The 22,374-nt window shown below is 37.5% G+C and overlaps 1 protein-coding gene across 1 annotated transcript in view; it reads right to left on the bottom strand.

Annotated features, from left to right (window-relative positions):
* LOC110039435 (transformation/transcription domain-associated protein-like) overlaps nucleotides 1–22,374 on the bottom strand; it is a 167,596-nt gene that overhangs the window by 31,846 nt on the left and 113,376 nt on the right. Inside the window, 3 exon segments of the mRNA XM_020744489.1 lie at nucleotides 1,899–2,252; nucleotides 2,389–2,649; nucleotides 4,115–4,765. Of these exon segments, the coding sequence (XP_020600148.1) occupies nucleotides 1,899–2,252; nucleotides 2,389–2,649; nucleotides 4,115–4,765 (1,266 nt within the window).

Here is a 22,374-nt window from a genome sequence, read left to right as displayed (position 1 = left end):
GGTAGGAAAAGTACTGCAGGTTATGTTTAGTGGTACTGCAGTGTCAGGGCACTCAAATCTATAGAAGATAGTTGACTAAGGAGATGATATATTGCAGTATCAGAGGCTGCAAAGGAAATGATATGGTTACAAAGTTTCTTGGAAGAATTAGGTAAGGAGATTCAAAATGACACTTTCTACAGTGATAGTCAGAGTGTCATATTCCTTGTCAGAAATCCACCATTTCACTCTAGGACTAAGCACATTCAGATCAGATATCACAACATATGATTATTGTTAGATGACAGAAAATTGCTAGTTGAAAAAATTTATAAAAGCAAGAACCTTTTTGATATGTTGACTAAGAATATTACACTTGAGAAACTGAAGTTATACACAACTCCAATTGATCTTTTAGCATGAAGACAGAGGTTTTGAGTTGCAGAGGTGAAAAATATCACATTTGAGGAAAAAGACAACGCAACCAGTGGACGATGCAGCTAGTGTCTCAATCTCCAACTGAGAGAATTGTTAGGTATTGTGAAACCCAGTCCACTTCGCTCTTATTGGAAGTTTCTCATTATGACAGGTTATTTGAATTGCATGTTCAAATATTTACTTCATTTATAGCTTCTCCCGTGCCTTCCGATAGAAGACCCCGCCTTCCTCTTGTTTCCTAAAAAAAATTGAGCCTTGATTTCGGGATTTCCATTGTTGCTTCCCTGCTCTCCCGCCTATTGGCGCTTCCTCCAGAATTTGCAAATTGGCTTCTTTTCGTATATGGGCCGAATTTTGGATGGCGTTAAAAAGACTTAGCTATAATTGAACCTAGAATTCTACTGTGCTCTTCCTTTGGTATTCCAAAATTGTTTACAGGAAGAAGCAGCAAGGTTTCTTCCGTTTTTCTTCTTCAGTGGTGTTGCTCACGAGTAGTGAGAGAGGAGAGAGAGGAAGAAAGTTTTTTCTTGTAAGTCGACATGTTCGACAGTATAATCTTCAAAGAAATAAAATGCTCTGCAACTCCGTGGACGTTGGCAATTTGCCGAGCCACGTAAATCTGTCTGCTTGCATGTGATTTTTCTGTGAATTTTTTCTCGTTCCATTTTTCGGTTTATTGTCTTGTTTTTTCACAACAATGATGTCTCATCGAGTCAGTCAGTTTGACTATAAATTTATCGAAATCGGAACTCTGGATGAGTTTTTATCAAGATTTGAACGTTATTTGCTCAAACTATCGTCTCGAGATCTGTGTCATGCCTCGAAATTTGTCGGATGATGAAAATTTATTAATGGCGTATCAATCTTCTTCTATGCTCCCGAACACTCGCTTCCGTCACATGCGGCTTGGTCACGATCACATGAGGATAATGCTCCCTCTCATCACTTGCTTTCTCTCTGTCGCATGAGCCCCTCTTCATTTCCCTTCTTTCTTCAACTTCCACTCCGTCTCTTCCCTTTCAATTTCCACTCCATATATTCCCCTTTAACATCGATTATTGCTCACGCCCCTTCATTTCTTTAGTAATACGGAACCGTAAGTAGCCAGTTTCTAATTTTTAAGGCTTCACGCATAAGACATTTTATTATATTCATGTATGCATATAAAACCATCATTATCCACCAAGTAGACATTCGTGGAAAAAAATTCAGTAATCTGAAACAGCACTGGCCACCCCTCCAGATGGGTGACAAGTGAGTTTGAGGACATCACATATCCAAAACACGATCAATGGATTGGATGTTTTACAAGTCAACAACAACAGAGAAAAAACCTTCAAGAAACTAACTTCAACTTTAGACTGAAGTAAACCCATAATCTTTAAGATAATCCTTACCCTGATGAAAGAAACAAAATAATACTTTCCCGATAACAGCAGAGACAAGAATCAGTAAAGCCTAGATTTATTGAAGTAGCATACTTGTTTGATTTGAGTTCCAGTGGAAGAGCCTGAATCCCTTGCCAGTCGTTGAAGGACACGAACCATTGGACCAATAAATGGGTCAATCAAACTCTTTTGAACTTCTGTTAAGGTCTTCAGAATGAAGAGTGAAAAGTTGATCACTGAATTAGTTGAGCCTGCTTCAAGTGATATCTGCGGAGCTGTAGCAGCAAGATTTTTCTGAATAAGATCTGCAACCCTTTGATATAATATCTTCACATCATTAGGTGTACTGACTGCTTCGAGAGGAAAAGTATTGAAAACCATCTTTAACAAGGAGCAAAGGGACTTTCCAGCATCTATCATCTTGCTGCGGATGCAGGGTTCGAGAATCTAAATAGAAGGAAAAATATATTATTTTGCAAGAACTCCATAAGCTGCATATATACATACATATAAACATGCATGCATACATACATACATACATACATATATATATATATATATATATATGTAAACCAAGAATCACCTGAGAAATATGGTTAATATTGTTTCTAATAAAAATGCGCGGTTGTTTTTCCAAAACTTTGTTCATCACATCAAGACCCTGTGCAAGAGCAGTTGTAGGATCTTTGGGTTGAGAAGGCTGCATGTTTCCCAACAGCTTCTCAAGATAATTGAACTTGACATTAGCATTAGGCCAAACCTCCAAGGCCTGCGTAAGCAACTCAAGCGCCTGCTTGTACATAGAGCTTGATTCCTTGTCTTTGGGTTCTATCACCAGTGCAACCTGCTTTGAAACAAAGTAGTCAGCACCTTGCATAAAGAGTAAAAAAAATTAAAAGAAATAAAAATATATATATACTCCAGCAATATGCTTCTCTCAAAATAATCAGATATAGATTTTAGTTATCTGAAAAAATCGTACAGCACTAGCAATCTAAACAAGAGTTTGCCGTTCTAATCCTCCTACAGTAACAATCCATGAATCATTGCAGTAGAAAGAAGTTCTGCATTTTCAGATTTTGAATGTAAACCATTTAGACCCATCCACAAGATCATAAACATCATTTTATTGATTTTAGTCGGTTCCTTGTTATCTATAATAGTGAATAAAGAGTATTTTATACCACCTGTAAATTTTTCACCCATCTTCACAAAAAAAGCTTTTAGAGTCACTCTTCAACATGCAGATAAAGATTCATTTCACTATTACATGACCACATAGCAGTAGAAAAATATTTTCTGGTTGCATCAAGTCATCATCATCATCATCATCATCATCCTCATCCTAAACATATATATATATATAAGCATGAAATTCTCTCATTGCTAGCCTTCATTTGGAATAGTAAGAACAAACATAATCTAAAAATGTACTATAAATAACAGCGCCATTTCATAAATCTATAGGATTGTAGTACCCATAAATCGGATTAACTTCAACATAAAAACTTGAGAAAGGTTGCATGCATCGACCCCTTCATAAACTCCACAATGATGAGAGCCTTATCTATTGGTGTGCCCTTTTAAGCATAAAAGTGGAAGCTCAAAATACACAAAACTTAACATTTGGTAAGCATATGAACATTAACCCTTTCTAAATAATTCTATGCAAGGAGCATTTGAGTGAAGGTATGTAATTAATTCTAATCAAGGTGAATATCCTTGAACATCTTCAAATCATATTTAGGCATCTGATTAATTATTAAAAGTGGAGCAGGTTTAATTTAAATTTTTGCACGAAGAAGACGATGACTAGCATCGAGCAAACTTCATTATATTGAAACAAATTGATGGAATCTTGAAACAAATAGATGTCGAACGGCAAAAGATGAAAAAATTACTAATTCGTTTCAAGGAGACTGGATACTAAAACCTACTGCATAGGATTTTGACACAGTATAACAATTTACCCATAAAAAATTTTAAAGAAAAAGATTTTTTTTAAAGAAATATTTTCATTTCAAAAACTATAACGCAATCACAGGATGAGATATCTAACAATTGAGCTTTATTGGCTAGGAAAACTTCAGTATAAGCCAGTGCTAAGTAAACAATACAGTTAATAGGAGAAAAATATATATATTTAATCAAGCACTCACAAACATTGAAATCAACAAAAACCATGCTTAATCAAAAAAAAAAAATGCAAAAACCACGCTTAATGAATAAGTAGCAAAAACAGAAGATGAGTGGCTAAAAAAGAAAGATTTATCAAGATCAAAAAGTACAGTAGAATGTTAAATTCTTACTCTTATTAGAAAAGTAATGATCATCTCCTCCATTGCAGCATTAGGCTTATACTCCTCATCAGATTGACCAGTAGATCCAGGTGTATCAATACATGGAATGGACGCACCACCAGGAGACATAACACAAAGGGACTGAAGGCCAGGTTCCACCTTGACCCGCTTGGTCAGGTCATCACAAAAAGCAGAAGTATCTACAGGACGCTTTAAATCACCAGCAACTGGATTAGAAATAAAAGCATCGTTAACCTGCCCATGATCATTTGTTTCTGGCACAACTCTCATTTCTTTTTGCCTTTGCCTCTCCCAGGCAACAACTAAACCAGCAAGTTCAATGGCAAGGCGCCTATTTTCAACTGTAGTGTTGTAAGGCAACCCTAATCGGCTGAGGGAATTCACCATCTGAGGAACAAATTGTGCTCTGCAACTATAAAATAGGTCTGAGTGCCTTACAATTAGCTGAAAAATATGGATCATATTGGGGATTGAATGGCCCTCTTCAACAAGTATTTTCTTGGTATAACGAATCCATATTGGTACTCTATTATCACCAGGAGGAAGTCGTCGTGGGAGGGCAGGCATCAGTATATCAAGAGCCTGTTTGACTAGCAGCTTATTCTCAGGTTGGCAAGTTCTCAGTAGAGCAATAAAAACCTGCCAAAACCATTCTCATTCATAAAATGATACTCTGCACAAAATGTTCAACTTAATTGAAAATTAAAAAGAGAAATCAAGCAACAAATGATAAAATAACATCAAACATCAAAAATATATATACTAAATCACATTCTAATTGAAAAACCGAGGTTCCAAAAAACCCAATAAAACCAATGAAATTTACCAGTCATACCATAAAAGAGTATTCAGATCATTTCGAAAGCAGAACTTCGTAAAAACTATCAGAACCGGTGAGCATAACAGAAAATCATAGAACCCCTATGGCAGCCAGGCTTCAATTACTTTTTGACTAGCAAAGTATTCAAACTCTAGATCAAAACAAATTAATTGCCTCCACAATAATAAGTAATCTTTAATATACCTAATGCCTCCACATATACACGACCTGAATCACAATGATCTCAGTTTTTCCCTCTCTGCCACGCAACTAGTATCCCCAAGGGTCACTCTCAACTTCCCAGAGTTCACAATAAAACTCCTTTGATCATCCATGATAGGGGACGCGGGAAGGTCCTGTGATATCGCGGTTTCACGATACAAAGGTTCCACAATTCGCGGCTTTCGTGATCTCAGGAATCACGGGCCGAGAGTTCATTTCTTGTTTGCTGATTTTATTTCCTGCAAGTTTTCATCTTTTTTTTCTTTCCTTCCTAGTTACTTCATATTATCCTATTTTCTAACTAGGTATTTTGTATTAGACTTGTTTGGAATTTCACTTTTTCTGGTTTTATGAATTGTGAGAGCCTTATCTCTGATTTACGCACTTTGGAGTGTTGTAGCCTCTTCCCTTCGCAAGTGATGTGGTTGTAGCTTACCTAGGAACATGTGGTGGTTCTCCCTCGCCGTTTGCACCTTGTTGATTCAGCATTTGTCCTTTGTTTTCAGCCAGACAACCATCGATGCCTCTATCACCTATTGTTTAAAGTAGGCTCTTTGCTCTTTTTCCGCTTCTAGTAAGTTGTACCATCACCGTTCACGCTAATTTACAACCTCCATCCATCCTCCCCACTCACGTAAGAAATCCTATAACTTTCAAACACATTTCGTGTTCTCTCACACCTTCTAGGAGCACTAGAATTGTGTCAATTAGTATCAGATTCAGCCCGAATTTCAGTTGAAAGAACGAGGCGCTATGATACCAAGGAGAAACCCTCAACCAGGTGCTTAGAAAATTACTAAGGAGACCATTCAATGGGAAATCTTCCTATTGCAGTGGACACTCACATATTTTGAAAGAAGGCAGCATGAGAAAGTCACATCAAAAGCAGTGACTACCACACAGATTAATGAGATAAAGAAAACTATTTCCACTAAGAAGTTTCAAGTAACGAATGGCCACTGTCTCGTTGATTCGGCATAAGTATAGGAAGAGAGAAGATGATTTTCAAGTCGATGCGAATTTATCGAACTTCAACAGTAACATGGATCTGGAAGTGTTCGTCGAATAACTCCAAACAGTAGAACAGGTATTTGAAAACAAGGATGTCCCACCTAACAAAAAGATAAAGCTAGACGTCATCAAGTTAAAAGAAGAGCGCTTCTCAATGGTGGCAAAACTTGAAACGCCTACTCCAGCAAGAGGAAAAATAAAATTACAATCTGGTCCAAGATGAAAAGGGAGACGCAAAACTTGAAACGCCTACTCCAACAAAAGGAAAAAATAAAATTACAATCTGGTCCAAGATGAAAAGGGAGACGCAACATAAGTACTTACTAGTACATAATAGACACGACGTGTTATTGAGGCTTCACCACCATTAAGCTTCTTATACTTGTATACATTCCATTTCCATGTTTCCTTTATGGCTTAACCATCACAATCTCACTTCCAATACGTCCTACTCTCTCTAATCCTATTATCTAATATTTTCAATGCCCTGATATGATGGCATAATCAAATTCAACATCTTGAATGAAATTTTCTTCTACATATCATATGAAATCCTCTCTCTCTCTCTCTCTCTCTCTCTCTCCATATCATATGAGGGGTGGGGATTTTATTATTTTAGGTGACATACGAGTCCAGAGCTTTGGCGACAACTTCCAAAGATCTTATGAATTGAACCAGTTGGGATTTACACAAATTCCATTTGACATGTGCGTAGAGGAAAGGAAAAAGTGAGAAAAATGAAGAGATTATGAGAGGGATTTTTCTCTTACATTCTCTCTCTTCACTAATTTACCACTTCGTACATAAAAGTAATAGTACTTGATTATTAAAGGTACTATTTATAGGAAATTTGAGGCAATTATAACGAATTCATGTTTTATGAAAAAAGAGATAAATTTAACTGAAGATTCGAGTTATTTAAGCATATTATTTTTACTTGGGATACAATTGTACATGATTTGTGGCTTAGAAAGATTTTTTTGCTCATCACATACAAATTTTAAAATGAGAATTATTCTACAATTATGATTGATCTGCAAATTTGAAAGCTGATTAAAAATTGGATTGAAAATTTACTCGAATCATTTTCTAATACGAAAAGTACGTGCAATTAAAATAAAAAGATTGTATTCTTTATTTTAGTTTTATACATTCTAACTTTTAAATTTGTCAAAAACATACATATGATCTTCCAATCATCGTAATAAAAAAACACTTTAAGGCACAATACATCTAAAGCACCAAAGGGATGTTTTGAGCAATCACATAATAGCGAGCTCGTGTAAAGTGTGCTTCAAAGAATTGAGAAACGGAAGCAGCACTAGTTTAGCAAGCAAGAATAGAGCTGATTGTTTAAAATACCCCTAATTTATAAGACTGATTGGAGGTCAATTCCGCACATCAAACCCAAGCAGTAAAAGAATTTGCAAGCAGTAGAAGAAGAGTCGGTCGCGGGAGCTTTGATGCAAAGCTCAGCCTCCATCGATGCAGAACTCCACCTCCATTCACTTATAAGATTTATTGATTAGAACACAAAAAATTCAATTTTCAAGTTCACCCTCGAAATTTGTATTCAAGTTAGGTATATGAATTGCATTTTGATTCTATTTTATATCATGTTGATATAATTTAATAGATATTCCATACTTTAAATTGTTAAAGAATGCATAATTACATCTATAATTTAATAAAAATTATGACTGATTCTAGTCAAAGAAAGTGTAGCTTAGCTTGCTCCTTGCACTTTAAAGTAAATAAAAAAAATATTGCATGTCGCATTTCACTTTGTGCTTCAAAAGTATTGTTTCCAATATAAATACATTATTACTGATTGAACAATATTTGGTTTTCACATGATGGGTTTGTGGAATCCAAGTTGAATTTCCTTTGGTTGACAGCACATATGAAACTTTGACCATATGTACAATTGAGTTACAGAAAACCAAGTAATACCAAATGTACTGTATGAATGATCCACAAAAGAACATAACAGCTAGTACAACTCGTGCATAATAAGATTTTTATGACATTTTGAACAGTGACAATATAGGACTTCGAACATGTGATTAACATATAATGATAGTAGTTATTTGATTCATATGCTTAAGTAATCTCATTTGTAAACTTCCGATGAATCATCTATCAACCCTATATGAAAGCTTTACCCATGCTTTGTTTATACTATTTTAATCAATCCACTTAATACTCGGAATCTTGGTAAAACTTTGCCAAGTGGATTCAAGCTCATTTTTGTAGGTCATCAACAACCAAAGAATAAAAATGGGCGTTAATTCTCCACTTGACAAGGAGGTGCATAATAACTCAAGCATCCCCATATTATGGTCACAAATTCTTTGGGCATAATTATGTAAAAAATTGCAAGGCTCATCCGAATATAAGTTAATTGTTTAGACATGAGTGCATTCAAATTTTCTAATACAAGTTTTTTTCTCAAAATGGCTGACATCCCATTAGTTTATCTTTGCACACATATTTTAGAACCAATAAACTTTCCTTCATATTTTAAACCTAATGTGTCTGCCCAGTTGATCTCTATAAATATTACAGATATTAATCTCCTATTCTTGAAATTCGTCATCTCCTTTCTATTTGTGAAGACATCCATGATCAAAATTCACAACAATCTTTTGATTCTAATGAAAGCATTCTTAATGAAGGTGCTTTGCTGAATAGGAGCTTTCAAATATTATTTTAATCAATCCACTTAATACTCGGGATCTTGGTAAAACTTTGCCAAGTGGATTCAAGCTCATTTTTGTATGTCATCAACAACCAAAGAATAAAAATGGGCGTTATGTTAAGGCATCCCCAATATCATTGTCACAAATTTTTTGGGCATAATTATGTAAAAAATTGCAAGGCTCATCCGGATATAAGTTAAGTGTTTAGACATGAGTGCATTCAAATTTTCTAATACAAGTTTTCTCTCAAAATGGCTGATATCCCATTAATTTAGCTTTGCACACATATTTTATAACCAATTAACTTTCCTTCATATTTTAAGCCTAATTTGTCTGCCCTGTTAACCCTACAAATATGATCTCTATAAATATTACAGATATTAATCTCCTATTCTTGAAATTCGTCATCTCCTTTCTATTTATGAAGGCATTGATGATCAAAATTCACAGCAATCTTTTGATTCTGATGAAAGCATTCTTAATGAAGGTGCTTTGCTGAATAGGAACTTTCAAATACTCTTTACTTTATAGGGCCAAAGCGAGAAAAAAAGCAATTGTCACTCTCCTATTTTCATCAAGCTTCTATCAAGACACTTCAAATGAATCGTTTTAAAAATCCTACTAGTATTTTTTTTCAGAACTACAAGAGGTGCTATCTCTATTTTATGTAAGATTTTCTTAAATTTTAATCACATTATCTACGATATACCATTTTTATGAAATCCTTCCACATTAACCCCAATGATTGATGCATCTTTGCCTTACATACCTTCCATTAATTGATAAATGGTGACTAAAAATTCGAATTGGGACAATCACAAAAGAATCCTCAAAAAACATGCAACGAAATTGTACCGGAAGAGACGTTTTGTGGTGAGAAGTCTAAAATCTACAAAAGGCTAGCATCATAATTTAAAACAATATTAATATCAATGGTGCAAAAAAGTTTTTCATATATAGAATAAAAGCTTGATGATATTTTAAAAATCCAAAGGTATTATGTATATTGTGGTTTGCCTAAGAGATCAATCTTTATTTGCTTTTATATTTTTTTTTAGCATTACAAGTACTTAATTTTATGTTTTCTACATAATCATTTGTTATCATGGCGCAACCTTAATTATACCCCATATAAATACTAAAATCATGAAACCTTGCTCTTTTGTCGTGTTGTCTTGTTTGGTTCTCAAAACCTTCGCAAAGCTACACAATGCCAAAGGAGAGTAACACACGCATACAGTGGAGTCAAATGAAGGAGTGAGAGGGAGATAGTGATGGACATGCCTAGCTAGTAGAAATGTGGACCCAAAGCTCATCCATGCCAACATCTCATGACATAAAAGAACTTTCATATGGTGTCTTAACATATGTGAACCAATTGGCCGAGGTGTCCATCTCCCACCAATGATATCTATGTCATAGAAAGATCTGTTCATAGTCAATTTGCACACTGGCTCCATCACTAGTTTACATTCAAAGAATAGCTTTTAATCTTGTTGGAATCACAAGGGACTATGGTAAACAGATACTTGATACAAGACAGCAGATACTCTATTTATCATAAGAAATTTTCACCATAAGTTAATTATATAACTCTATCAAGTTTAAAGAGGAATTGTGGTGCTTTAGTTATCCACATAAGCAAGACATGCGACAGCGTGCAAAAAAAAAAAATGTTTTATCATGTACTAGTTTTATCCACTCAAGTTGACTTAAACGGCATAGAATCCATCTTTAATAGTACAAATATGAATCTTAAAGCCAAATAAAGAGAGTAGAAACAAACTCCCATGCATAGATGTATGAGTTCTAGGAGAAACACATTTTTAAATGTACCTTAAAGACCAAGAAGCGCTATATAAATCTTAAAAAAAAATTGAGCAATATACTTAACTATTACATATAAACCAATAAATTACAGTTTGATTGGCGTGCACAAATAAATCTATGAAGTATTGTTACATTGTAACGCTCCACTTATTGTTGCTCCAACCTTAAAAACATATCCCACTATGGAATCTCATTATGCCCCTTGTTCATTTGGTGAGACTATTAGATAAGATAAGAGTCATAGCTAACTAATATTCATATATTGGTAAAAAAAAAATTAGCTCAAACTTGAGCTTGAGTCAAGCAACTCAATTTGAGCTCATACATTGGGTTCAAGCTCAACTCATTTGTCTGTCGGCGATAAAAAGTTGAAAGGAGTTGCCCGTAAGAAGCTGTCGGTCACTGGAATCAAAATCACGTCGCCCGCTTCGGAAGGACACTTTAATTTACATATAAATTTAAGTTTAGAAAAATATGAAAATCAAACTGACTCCATAATCTTCACAGTTTAAATGAAAGAGCGTTCTACCTCAAATCATGTATCTATCCCGAGGGATAAACACAAGACTTGAGGATTAGGGTCGATCAAATAAACTAAGAAATATGTCTGCGAAACGTCCGTTTGGTCTGCGAAACTGTTTTATTTGCCGACAAATTCTCATATTTAATATGAAAAATTAAATATGATTTATTTTAAGCTAGGTTAAGAAAAACTTCCTATAATTACAAATTCCCTTTTTTAAATAACCTCAGAATCCTCAAACGAGTTAGGGCTTAGATCGTACAGCAGAGCTATACAAATGCCTAAAGAAAAGGGTTGATGATTTATGTTACGCTAGGCGAACAATCTTGAAATCCTATGGATTGTTGTTTTAATTTCTAGGAAATGAATGGTTTAGCTGGGGAAGACATGTTCTACTGTTAAAGATGATCGAGCTGCCCACCACGCTAGTTTCAAACTCCTTGTCGTGACGAGCTTAAGTTTTCTAGGGTGTCAGGTTATCATGTCAAATCCAGCGGCCCTATGGTTGTAGTTCTTCAGATATTTTATAGGGAACATGTTGAAGTTGTACAGTGTATAACATAATAGTAGTGTATGTAGCACAGGACAAACACTAGAGTATGCAGTAAAGAAGGCAGTACAATATGAAATGTAAGGAAAAGTAAAAGGTACAGCATGGAAATGATTATAAGAGAATAACATGCTGTAAACATAAAACAAACATGTATACCTGGGAGATCAGTTGTTCCTTAGGTGTAATTGATGCAACAGGTACAAGCAACAAAATTTGAGGAAGCAGACTGAAATGCTTTAAAGAAACATCGTCCAGAAATCTCAAGAAAGATCGTCAAAAGACTCACGACAAGAGAAATGCGAAGAAATCGACGAATCGACAAATCGATGAAAATCGTAGAAAATACGGGAAAAATCCCGAAAAAAGGCTACGAGTGCTTTGTCCAAAAATTTCAAAAAAAAACATATGAAAAAGTCCGACGAGAGGGGGACCGCAAGCACTCGAGTCGGGGTTAGGCTCAACTATATATTAGTACTCGAGGGTCGTCGAAGGCTACTCGGTCACCCGGATGTATAAAGTCTGCCACTTAACTAGAAGGGTGTCATATCGAACCTAACTCAGGAGGGTACTCCTTAGCCTAAACAGGTGATCAACATGTGGACAACCAATGTTTAAAATGTATTTAAAATTTATATTTTCAGCATGCACACAGACGGTCACCCGGATGTATAGAGCTCGTCACTCAACTAAAAGGGTGTCCTACTAAACCTAACTTAGGAGGGTACTCCTTAAACCGGTACTGGTAATCGACAAGTGGGCAATTAAGTTACGACATATTTAAAATTTAGATTTTAGCATGCATATGAATTTCAGGCATACAAAATAAAGTTATATCAATTTTGTAGTTAAAAAAAATATTTTTTTATAAATATTGTATATGTTGTTATCATGTTTTGTTCTTATTAGTTTTTTTTTGAAAAATTACGATTGTTCACGAGTCGATTACGCTGTCGGGCATAGGACCGCCAACAACCTAAGAAGCGGGTCAACTCCCGCTAGTCTTGTGTCAGTGAATGGTAATGTCATCCTAGGTCATCCTACAGCTCACCGGATTCCTGAATCGGATCCTGATGGGTTCCTGAATCGGATCCCGATGTCGCGGGATGACATATCATTCTGCTCTATCTCCGATGTGTTTTTGTCATCACCGCCCTAAGCCCCAAAATAAAACCGACCTACTTGTGACCTTGCTTGATGATTTGACGTATAACAAAAGGCTTTACGTTGAAACTTATGTATCGGACATAAGCATCAAAAACCGAACAAAAAAGCAAGGAAAAAAGGAACAAAAATGGGGTGAGAGAGAGGAGACACTGATCCACCTAAAACACTGAAAAGACGGAGGACAGATCAGCCCTCAAAACTCGTAACGAAAAAATCTGAAAAGGAAGACCCAAAGATCCTTGAATCAATCCAGAGAGATATCACTTTCTCACGTTTTCAGAAGTGAATCAACCCAAGTCAAAATGACCTCTTAAGACCGGTATCCAAACCCCAAAGATATCTTTTATGAAATCAATTCGTCTCAACAAAGTATCCTCCCGAAATAAAATTCGAAAATCTCCCAAACTTCACAAAAGGAAAATAACTCGGAGAATACCATCACTAGTACTCTCATAAACATGCAAAAATCAGGATCTTCCAACTTCCAAATTAATCAATGGCCTCATATATCAATTAAGCATAAAATCTTCCCATAAAACCAAATAAATGCTCACGACCGGGGTCAATAGAGGAGAGTATAGCCACCAAGACTTTTGGTCAAGGCGAAACAGAGTCAAAGAGACTCGCGGCCAAGGCAACCCAAGGCACGGAAGGAGAGAAGGCTCACAGCTAAGGCAACGGCAACCAGAGACACAGAAGAAGAGGAGGCTCACGGCTAAGGCAACCTGAATCAATTATATGACGATATTTGATATACATAAGAGAGTGAATGGACAGGCCCTCACAAAGCCTCCAAACCGACTCCAATTTCACCAAGTAGGACATAAGGAAACTGTTCAACGCATTCTTCAATCACTTCACTTTATATATAGGGCAAAGACATACATTTTTGCATGACAAACTTGACTCATCAAACAACACCAAAGCCACTTCGTGTAGGAAGAGCCAAACAACCCAAAAGGGTTACCAGCAAGCTCACGGGAAAGGGTAGGAACTAAAGCCAGCAAAACCACACTTAAACTACTTCTCGGGTAAGGGCAGAACAAGGCAACACCGAGCTCCCAACCGGAGTAAAACCGAACCGCAGCTAAAGTTCAAACCCAAGCCACAAGAAAAGCGTAGAAAACACTTACAGGCTTTCAAGACATAAAAATGTAATGCCACCATATATTTCGGATGAAGATAGTTATGGAACTTTTCCAAGTCAAAATAAGTTCCTCCACATCATGCGCTTCCCTCCACATCATGCACTTTTAAGCCAAATATGGTCATAAAATGCCAAAACTGAGTCAACCCAAGCCGAAACCGAGCCCAGCAGGGGCCAAAGCAAATAGAACCGAACCCTTCCACAGCTATTGAGCAGGGGCAGGAATGAACACCACAACAGGCTCTCGGGTAGGAGCTAAAACAAGCAAAACGAGTTCCTAAATCAAGCCAAAATAAATCCCTCAAGGTTAACAAGTAAAGCCCAAGACAAGATCTCAATCCAGAACCCAGCCTCCAACCCTTCCAAGGTGAAAACCGAGCCACTAAAGAGATCAAATCAAAGCTTTAAAGGCTAATCAAATGCAGTATATGATAGCAAATCGAAACCCAGCAATTTTTAGGTAAACTGAAAACCAGCAGGGGCAAAAAGAATAAAGCCACATCCCAAATCAAACAAAAATAAGCCTCATAATCAGGCAAGAGTCAAGAGCTAGAGAAAGTAAGACCGAGCCCCAATGGAGGCCAGAAACCGAACCACTCAAGGCTAAAACAGGGCCCAAGCATAGATAGAAACTCAAGCTTTAAATGAAATTAAAGTTCCAGTTACGTCAAGGTGAAACCGACCCATTTGGAACCAAAGAGTAGTTTACATGTCTTTTGAAACATCATGATATAGAGCCAACATAGGTCTTAAACAAAAGCAACAATATAGAGAGTATATTTAGGCCCCCAACTTAAATATTCCAAGCATGAAACAACTTCCAATAGAAGTTTAAACAAAGTGATGCCTCGTGAGGTGCTAAACCCAACCACCAAAACAAGTTACAAGACTTGTCGAATTAAATAAATCCTCCCATAATATGTATTTCAAGCAAGGAAGGGCCATAAGAAACCAAAGCCGAGCCTCCAAACATGCATGACAGGCTAAATAAGCTCTCCAATATCTCATGCTAAATAAGAATAGATGAAAAGACTCCTAATACATATTCCAACATGCTTGCAAGAAGAGCCGACATCAGCTCAAAGCTACATTTTCAATTATTCCAAGTTGCTTTTGAACAAAAAGAGAAAAGAGCAGCTAGCATCGTATCAAAGCCACGTTTCAACTTTCTTATTCACAGTAATAGAAATATGTCATAGTTTTATCATTTTAAGCAAGTAGGGAAAAGAGAAAAGCCGATAACATGCTATACTTCTATCCTTCTAAACAGGTAACTAAACAGGTAATCAAATCTAGCCCTTAAAGTATGATTGCACTTCTATTCCTAAATGCTTGAGTATCATGTATTCAAAAATATAAGTGCCAACTAAGTAAGCATGTTGTATCACCCATCGCATCGAGCTAACAGGGGCTCGGCAGGGCAAAATCGAAAACAGAGCAAGGCACAAAAGGGGAAAAGGTACCTCCTTGAAGCAAAAGAAAGTAACACAGGAACTTTAAAGGCACTCCCCCAACTTCAACTCCTCCAACAACAAGAGGAAACCAATTCAAGCACCACAAAATTAAAGAAGTGAGAAAAGAAAATGGCAGAGTTTCCTTCCTCAGAGATTTTCGGCATACCCCCCAGGGCTACAAAACCAAGCTCTAATATACACCAGAGAAGGAGAAGAATGATTAAGAAGATACGGCAGAAGGATCGAGCACAGAGGATACGATCCTCGCAGAGGCCACGCTCTGCGGCAAGGAGGGTCGAGAGCAGAGGATACGATCCTCGCAGAGGATGGGATCCTCGGCAATAATAAGGGGATGGGTCGTCTGCGAGATTGCCTCGCGTGCAAGAGGCGAGCGTGGGAGTGAAGGTCCAACGACACAGGAAGGACGCGGGCTAGGTGGAACCGAGCAAGCCGAGCTAGGTCCTACGGCTAGATCCTAAATTATATATCTTTCCTCAAACGCGTCGTCGCAGTGGAACGAATATCTCCCCTAGGCAAAATCGATGTTCTGGACGCATCGGTGCAGTCTGTTTCGTCATTCGGAGTCTTCCGGGCAACATCGTCGTCGATCGGGTCAAAAACGCGTCGCGGTCCGAATCCTATCAAAAACTCGGCTCGAATCCGATTAAACAGGACGGCGAAGAGCGCGGCAACGCCAAATCGACGAGTACAGTCAATCCAAAGACGGACAGTCATATAGGAATACTCCCTGAGTTCCTTCAGAGTAGCCTTACCTGCTAAGCAATAGTAGTCAAGACTAATATATGGAACGTCAAGTCGAGCGAAGAGAAGTTCAGAATTGGGCTCCTTCACTAGTTTTCTAGGAGCAGTTGACAGAAAGGTCCTACAGCTAGATCCTATGCTACTAAGGAGGGGAAAATTGCACCTCGACCGAAAGCGAGGTCAACAAACGGACCCTCAATAGATGTGGTGTGTTGGACAAGCACACCGCACGTATTGGCGTTGACCGACGAGATCAACAAGACCAATACAGATTTCTAAGCCAACAGGCCGAGAAAGAAGCGTAGAATCGATTGCTAATTGTTCCCACTAGGGAATTAGCCGGTAAACATTCGATTAAAATCAGTGATCAGGAACTCTCGTTGTGGATTGGAGAGTAGATTTGGAGTTATCAAATTTCCAATGTTTGTCGAGGACGGGAATCAGTATTTAGGTGCTGACCCCAAGATGGGAATCGAAGTTTAGATTTAATCTTGAAAAGAGAGTCAGAATTTAGATGCTGATCTCGAAAGATGGAAATCAGAATTTAGGTACTAATCCGAAAGGAGAATTGAAATTTAGGTATCAATTCAAGAAAAGAGTCGAAATTTAGGTATCGATCTCGAAAGGTGAGAATCAGAATTTAGGTACTGATCCGAAAAGAGAATTGAAATTTAAGTATCAATCCCGAGAAGAGAGTCAAAATTTAGGTATCGACCCCAAAAGATAGGAATCAGAATTTAGGTACTGATCCAAAAATGAGAATGGAAATCTAGGTATCAATTCAAGAAGAGAGTCGAAATTTAGGTATCGACCTCGAAAGATAGGAATCAGAATTTAGGTACTGATTCGAAAATGAGAACTGAAATTTAGGTATCAATTCAAGAAAAGAGTCAAAATTTAGGTATCGACCTCTAAAAATAGGAATCGGTACTGACCTTGAAAGATAGGAATCAGAATTTAGGTAATAATTCGAAAATGAGAATTGAAATTTAGGTATCAATTCAAGAAAAGAGTCGGAATTTAGGTACCGACCTCGAAAGATGGTTCGAAAATGAGAATTGAAATTTAGTTATCAATTCAAGAAGAGAGTCGAAATTTAGGTACCGATCTCGAAAAGATGGGAATCAGAATTTAGGTACTGATTCGAAATTTAGGTATCGACCTCCAAAGATAGGAATCAGAATTTAGGTACTGATTTGAAAATGAGAATTGAAATTTAGGTATCGACCTCTGAAGAGAGTCGAAATTTAGGTATCGACCTCTAAAAATATGAATCAGAATTTAGGTACTGATTTGAAAATGAGAATTGAAATTTAGGTATCAATTCGAGAAGAGAGTCGGAATTTAGGTACCGATCTAGAAACATAGGAATCAGAATTTAGGTACTAATCCAAAAATGAGAAATTAAATTTAGGTATCAATTCAAGAAGAGAGTCGAAATTTAGGTATCGACCTCTAAAGATAGGAATCAAAATTCAGGTACTGATTCAAAAAAGAGAATTGAAATTTAAGTATCAATTCAAGAAGAGAGTCAAAATTTAGGTATCGACCTCTAAAGATAAGAATCAGAATTTAGGTACTGATTCGAAAATGAGAATTGAAATTTAGGTATCAATTCAAGAAATTGTGATGTTGAAATCAACGATATGTGTCATGTGATAAGGTTAATATTGGTAAGGAAGACATGTAGAGTTCGATGAAATTCCGTGCAGAGTACGTAATCCTGAGGGGATTTGAAGAAGATTGGTATGGACCGGAACAGTCGTGTTGCGCAAGCAAAGAGAAGAAATCTCGAGCTCGAGATGAACAAACTCAGAAAAGTTATTTTCTTCTTGTTTTAATTATGAAAAAAAATGTTTTCAAAATTTGATTTTGTCGGTGGATTTTCAAAAAGAGTATCATATATTTATATATATATATATTTATCGGGTTTTCATTCTTATGTTCTTTGTTCACTGTAGTTGCGAACCAATGTATGGTTCTATAGTTTTTATCCGTTGCACCAAGGATGGCAAATTTGAATAAACAAACAAAATTATGAAAGAAGTTTCATTCATCTGCTTCAAACAGGAATTACAAATCAAACATAGGTTGAAGCCTCGAAAAGAACAATATGCAGACTGCATTAAAATACATCCAAAATACATCATGCCAAGTACTCATCATAGGCTGAACATATCTGTTGCATATCATATACGCTGAAATGACACGTAGTCCAAGAGGATAGGGAAACTGTGGACATCCGTTGCTGGTGTACCAAGCTCTTGATCAAGCTGACCTTCTAAGCCGTGCTCGAGAATAAGAGTTCCCTTCGCACATGTCTAGCGGTGCAACCCTCTCATAGCTGGTAAGGCAGTAACTCCTCTAGCTCTGGATCTGGCTGAAACCATGCGGTATCTTGTCGTTGTCCATCCTCCGAAAAGTTATTGAAACTCTGGGGTATCGCACCCCAGAATGCAATGCTTAGCTATATCTGCACTGTTGCCCTTAAGGACAAGTACTGAACCAACCGGTAGAGAAATTTCCACGACTCCTCTGAACTCTCCGGGGTTGATGACATCAATCTCTGTCCCAAACAGGATGTTGCTTCTGCTCATCAACGAGACTGTACAGAAAGGTCTTACGAAGTCATGATGATCAGTATGTGGAGGTATGCAATCTCGTTCATCATAAATATTAATGATACAGCTGTTTGGAATGCAATCCGCAGGAAGTATTGTTGACCTCATTTTTTGTGAGGTATAGTCTTCTTCTTAGGGTTTAGGATCTAGTCTTAGGGATCTCACTTTGACTATCTTAGAACCTTAGAAATGGGACCCGCCTCATTTTAGAAATTCGACCTACTTCTGTCCCCTTTTGGAGTTTCGCGTGTGTGGTATCGACTTCTAGCACTTAAAAGGGTGAAACCAACATGAGGAAACCCAAAAGGGATTCTCATAGGACCTTTTGAGCCTTAGGGTGGCCTTTTGCACAATTCGCACTCCCGCGCACAAAACTTCGCAATTCGGAGTATCGACACGTCCGATCGTCACAACTCGCAAAAAAATTAACAAAAGTCTGCGAGTAGTTGCAACAATCCTCAATGAAACCGAGGTAACTAAACACACCAGTCTCCTCCCTAAAGTTTTTAGGTCGCATCACGCATTTCTAAATCAGAAAGGAAAATCTCTTTCATACACTTTTTAATTGACCCCAAGCCCCTAACCAATCTGAGAGGCATGGGCGGACCCAGGCGTGAATTTCAATTTTTTCTTTTTAATAAAAGAGAGAGAATTCATCCATTTAACCCCTCGCGGTGTCTGTTAACTTGTGAAATCAAGTATCATATTAATCATGGATTAAATTTTAATTTTGTAATCATTGATTAATCCATTTAACGTTGGATAAATTAAAATTATCTGAACCCTACTAAATAACAATAAAACAAAGAAATTTATAAATTAACATCTTTATTTTGAAAATATTTTGGTTTTATGAATGAAATACTTGTTGATGGCTCAAAACTTACAGGATGTATTTGCGTAACTAGTTATTTATTTATTTATTTATATAAACCAAATTCTCCCTTTCCTCTTTAAGCCCTAAATCCCTTAACGCACGCACCCGAGCTCTGCCTCCCTTCCTTCTTTCATTCGCGTGTCTGGCCTTTCCCTTTCTCGGTCTCGAGACAACCGAGCTCCTCCTCCTCCACGCGAGAGAAAGTTGACGTCTCATTCGCCCTTGCCCAACACTCTCTGCCCGCGGCCCTCCTTCCCGAAGCCGTGCCAGTCTCCCAGGGCTATGGTGTTTTCCTTTTCTTGGTAGTTTGACTCTGGGAAGCTTGCTCCCTGGTACACTTGAATGGAAAACTCTCTCTTCTTCCTGATACTTTCCTCGCTGCCACAGGCTCGCCACTTGGTCCTGGATGTTTCTGGTTGTTTTTCCTTCGCCTTCTGTGAGCAGGGAGCGCGTCCTTTTCTTTTTTGGCCCGATTCGAGTGTCGTGGGTCGAGGGGGTGATCTCCTTTCTCTTCTCCTCTCTTCTCTGTTTATAAAGATAGTTTCTTTTGATTTTTTTTTGGGTTGTTGAAAAAGTTTTCTGAGATGATGGATAGAAATTTTTTGCTGTGGGAGAATTTTAGGAGGAGATTCCTGTGAGAGCATTTCTTTGAGGTGAATTCTTGTGTTGCAGCGCTTTTACTTTGGTATCAAAGGAAGTTACTCTTCTCTCCCCCCTTTTTTTTTCTCAGTTCCTCGTTGCCTTTCGGTTTTCCCTCTGTCGAGCCTTTGAGTATAGCTCTGTTGGATGATACAGCATGCTAGTTCATTTTACTTTGGTATATTGTTGAGATATTCACTTTAGGTGCATTTAGAAATGGAAATGTGGGCATGTCTTAAGAGCTAAACTTGGTTACTCGCTTAAACTAGGAAGGCTATGGCATATTTGTGTTTTTTGTGGCATGTTTATGTTGGAAACATTTAGGAAGTTAAGACATGACTTTGGAATAATTTTTTGCTCCTCTTGCAAGCATGTTGGGATGAGTATTATGAAACTTTTCACTTATTTTCATTTAGCATGAAAAGTTGGAGAGGTTATTTGGCCTTTCATGAATGATAGGGAGTTCATTTCACTGTTTTATGCATGTTTGGGGGCTCGGTTTTGGCTTCCTGTGGCTTTCCCTGGCTTGAAATGTATGCTATGAGAAAATTTATTTAATTTGGAAAGTGTTGTAGCTTGTTTTGAGGGCTTTGTTTAGCTCCTCTTGAAATTCCACCTCTGTTCAAATATCTGTTGGAATCGTTGTATGCTTGGAATATTTAGACATGCAGGTTGTTTCTTAACTTTGGATGGCTCAGTTTTACCTATAGACGGCTGGAACTTTAATTTCTATTAAAAAAATTCCTATTAAAATATGAATTTATATCAATGCTTGGGCCTGTTTTAATCTTGTCGAGCTCTGTTTTGGCTTTTGGTTCTTGTTGAGCTCGGTTTTGGATGGGTCTGGAAGCTTGGTTTTGGCTTGAAATGGCTAGAACTTTAATTTTTATGAAAGCCTGAAGTTTCTTGTTCAGCTCTATTTTGGCTTTTGGTCCTTGTTGGGCTCGGTTTTGGGTTTGAAATGGTTGGATCTTTAATGCTTTATGGGAGTCTGGATTTTAATATTGTTGGGCTCGGTTTTGGGCCTTGAATGGCTCGGCTTTGGGCTTTTGTTGGTGCTGGGTTTTCATTTCAGGAGTATGGGATGTTGATTTTTGTGGAGACTTGAGTCTTGACTTTTATTGAGGTGTTAGAGCTCTTTTCCTAGCTTTAAGAGCTCTCGTGTTTGGCCTCTGCTGGACTCGGTTTAGCTCTAGTTGGGGGTTGTGTTTGCTTTGTTCAGCCCTTGCCCGAGAGGTTGTTTGGAGGTGGTCTTGCTGGCTCTGGTTCCTATTCCTACCCGTGAGGCCTATTGTAGGTCATTGAGTGTGATTTGGTCCTCCTTACAGGCTTGATTGGCTTGAGTGTTGTGGATGAATCAAGTTTGCCATCCCAAAAAATTATAATTATTTTGGTTATCCTCTTAGGTTTGTCAGGGAGGCATAGTAGTCATTGGTGGTTCTTTTGGTCACCTTGGGCCGTGAGCCTTAGAGATTACCTCCCTTGTGGGTTGTTTTGGCCGAGAGCCCTAACTGCTGTTTCCTCTATTCTATTGACCCCGGCTGTGAGCAGTTATTTGGTTCTGTGGGAGGATTTCATGCTTATTTGACGTATAAGGCTATTTATTGATCTGAAAGTTGGGAGAATCTTGATTTCAGTATGAGTTTGGAAATATTAATGGTGTTTTTCCCAGCGATCACTTTCTTTTGAAGTTTGGGAGATTTTAAACCTCATTTAAAAAAAAAAAAACATTTGGTGGACTTGATCAATCCTATGTCTTTGGGGTTTGGGAAAATTAGCGCGAGCTTGCCCTTCATGTTTGTTGGGAAAGACCTTGGGCCCTACTTTTTTTCAGATCTTTTCGATACGAGTTTTGAGAACTGATCCAATCTCCTTTTCGGTGTTTTAGATGGATCAGTGTCTTCTCTCTCTCACCCTATTTTT

This window comes from Phalaenopsis equestris, unplaced genomic scaffold (assembly GCF_001263595.1).
Source record: "Phalaenopsis equestris unplaced genomic scaffold, ASM126359v1 Scaffold000002, whole genome shotgun sequence".
In the NCBI taxonomy this organism is placed as follows: domain Eukaryota; kingdom Viridiplantae; phylum Streptophyta; class Magnoliopsida; order Asparagales; family Orchidaceae; genus Phalaenopsis; species Phalaenopsis equestris.
The sequence above is the reverse complement of the archived record's forward strand: the minus strand, read 5'-3'. Positions and strand labels throughout refer to the sequence as shown.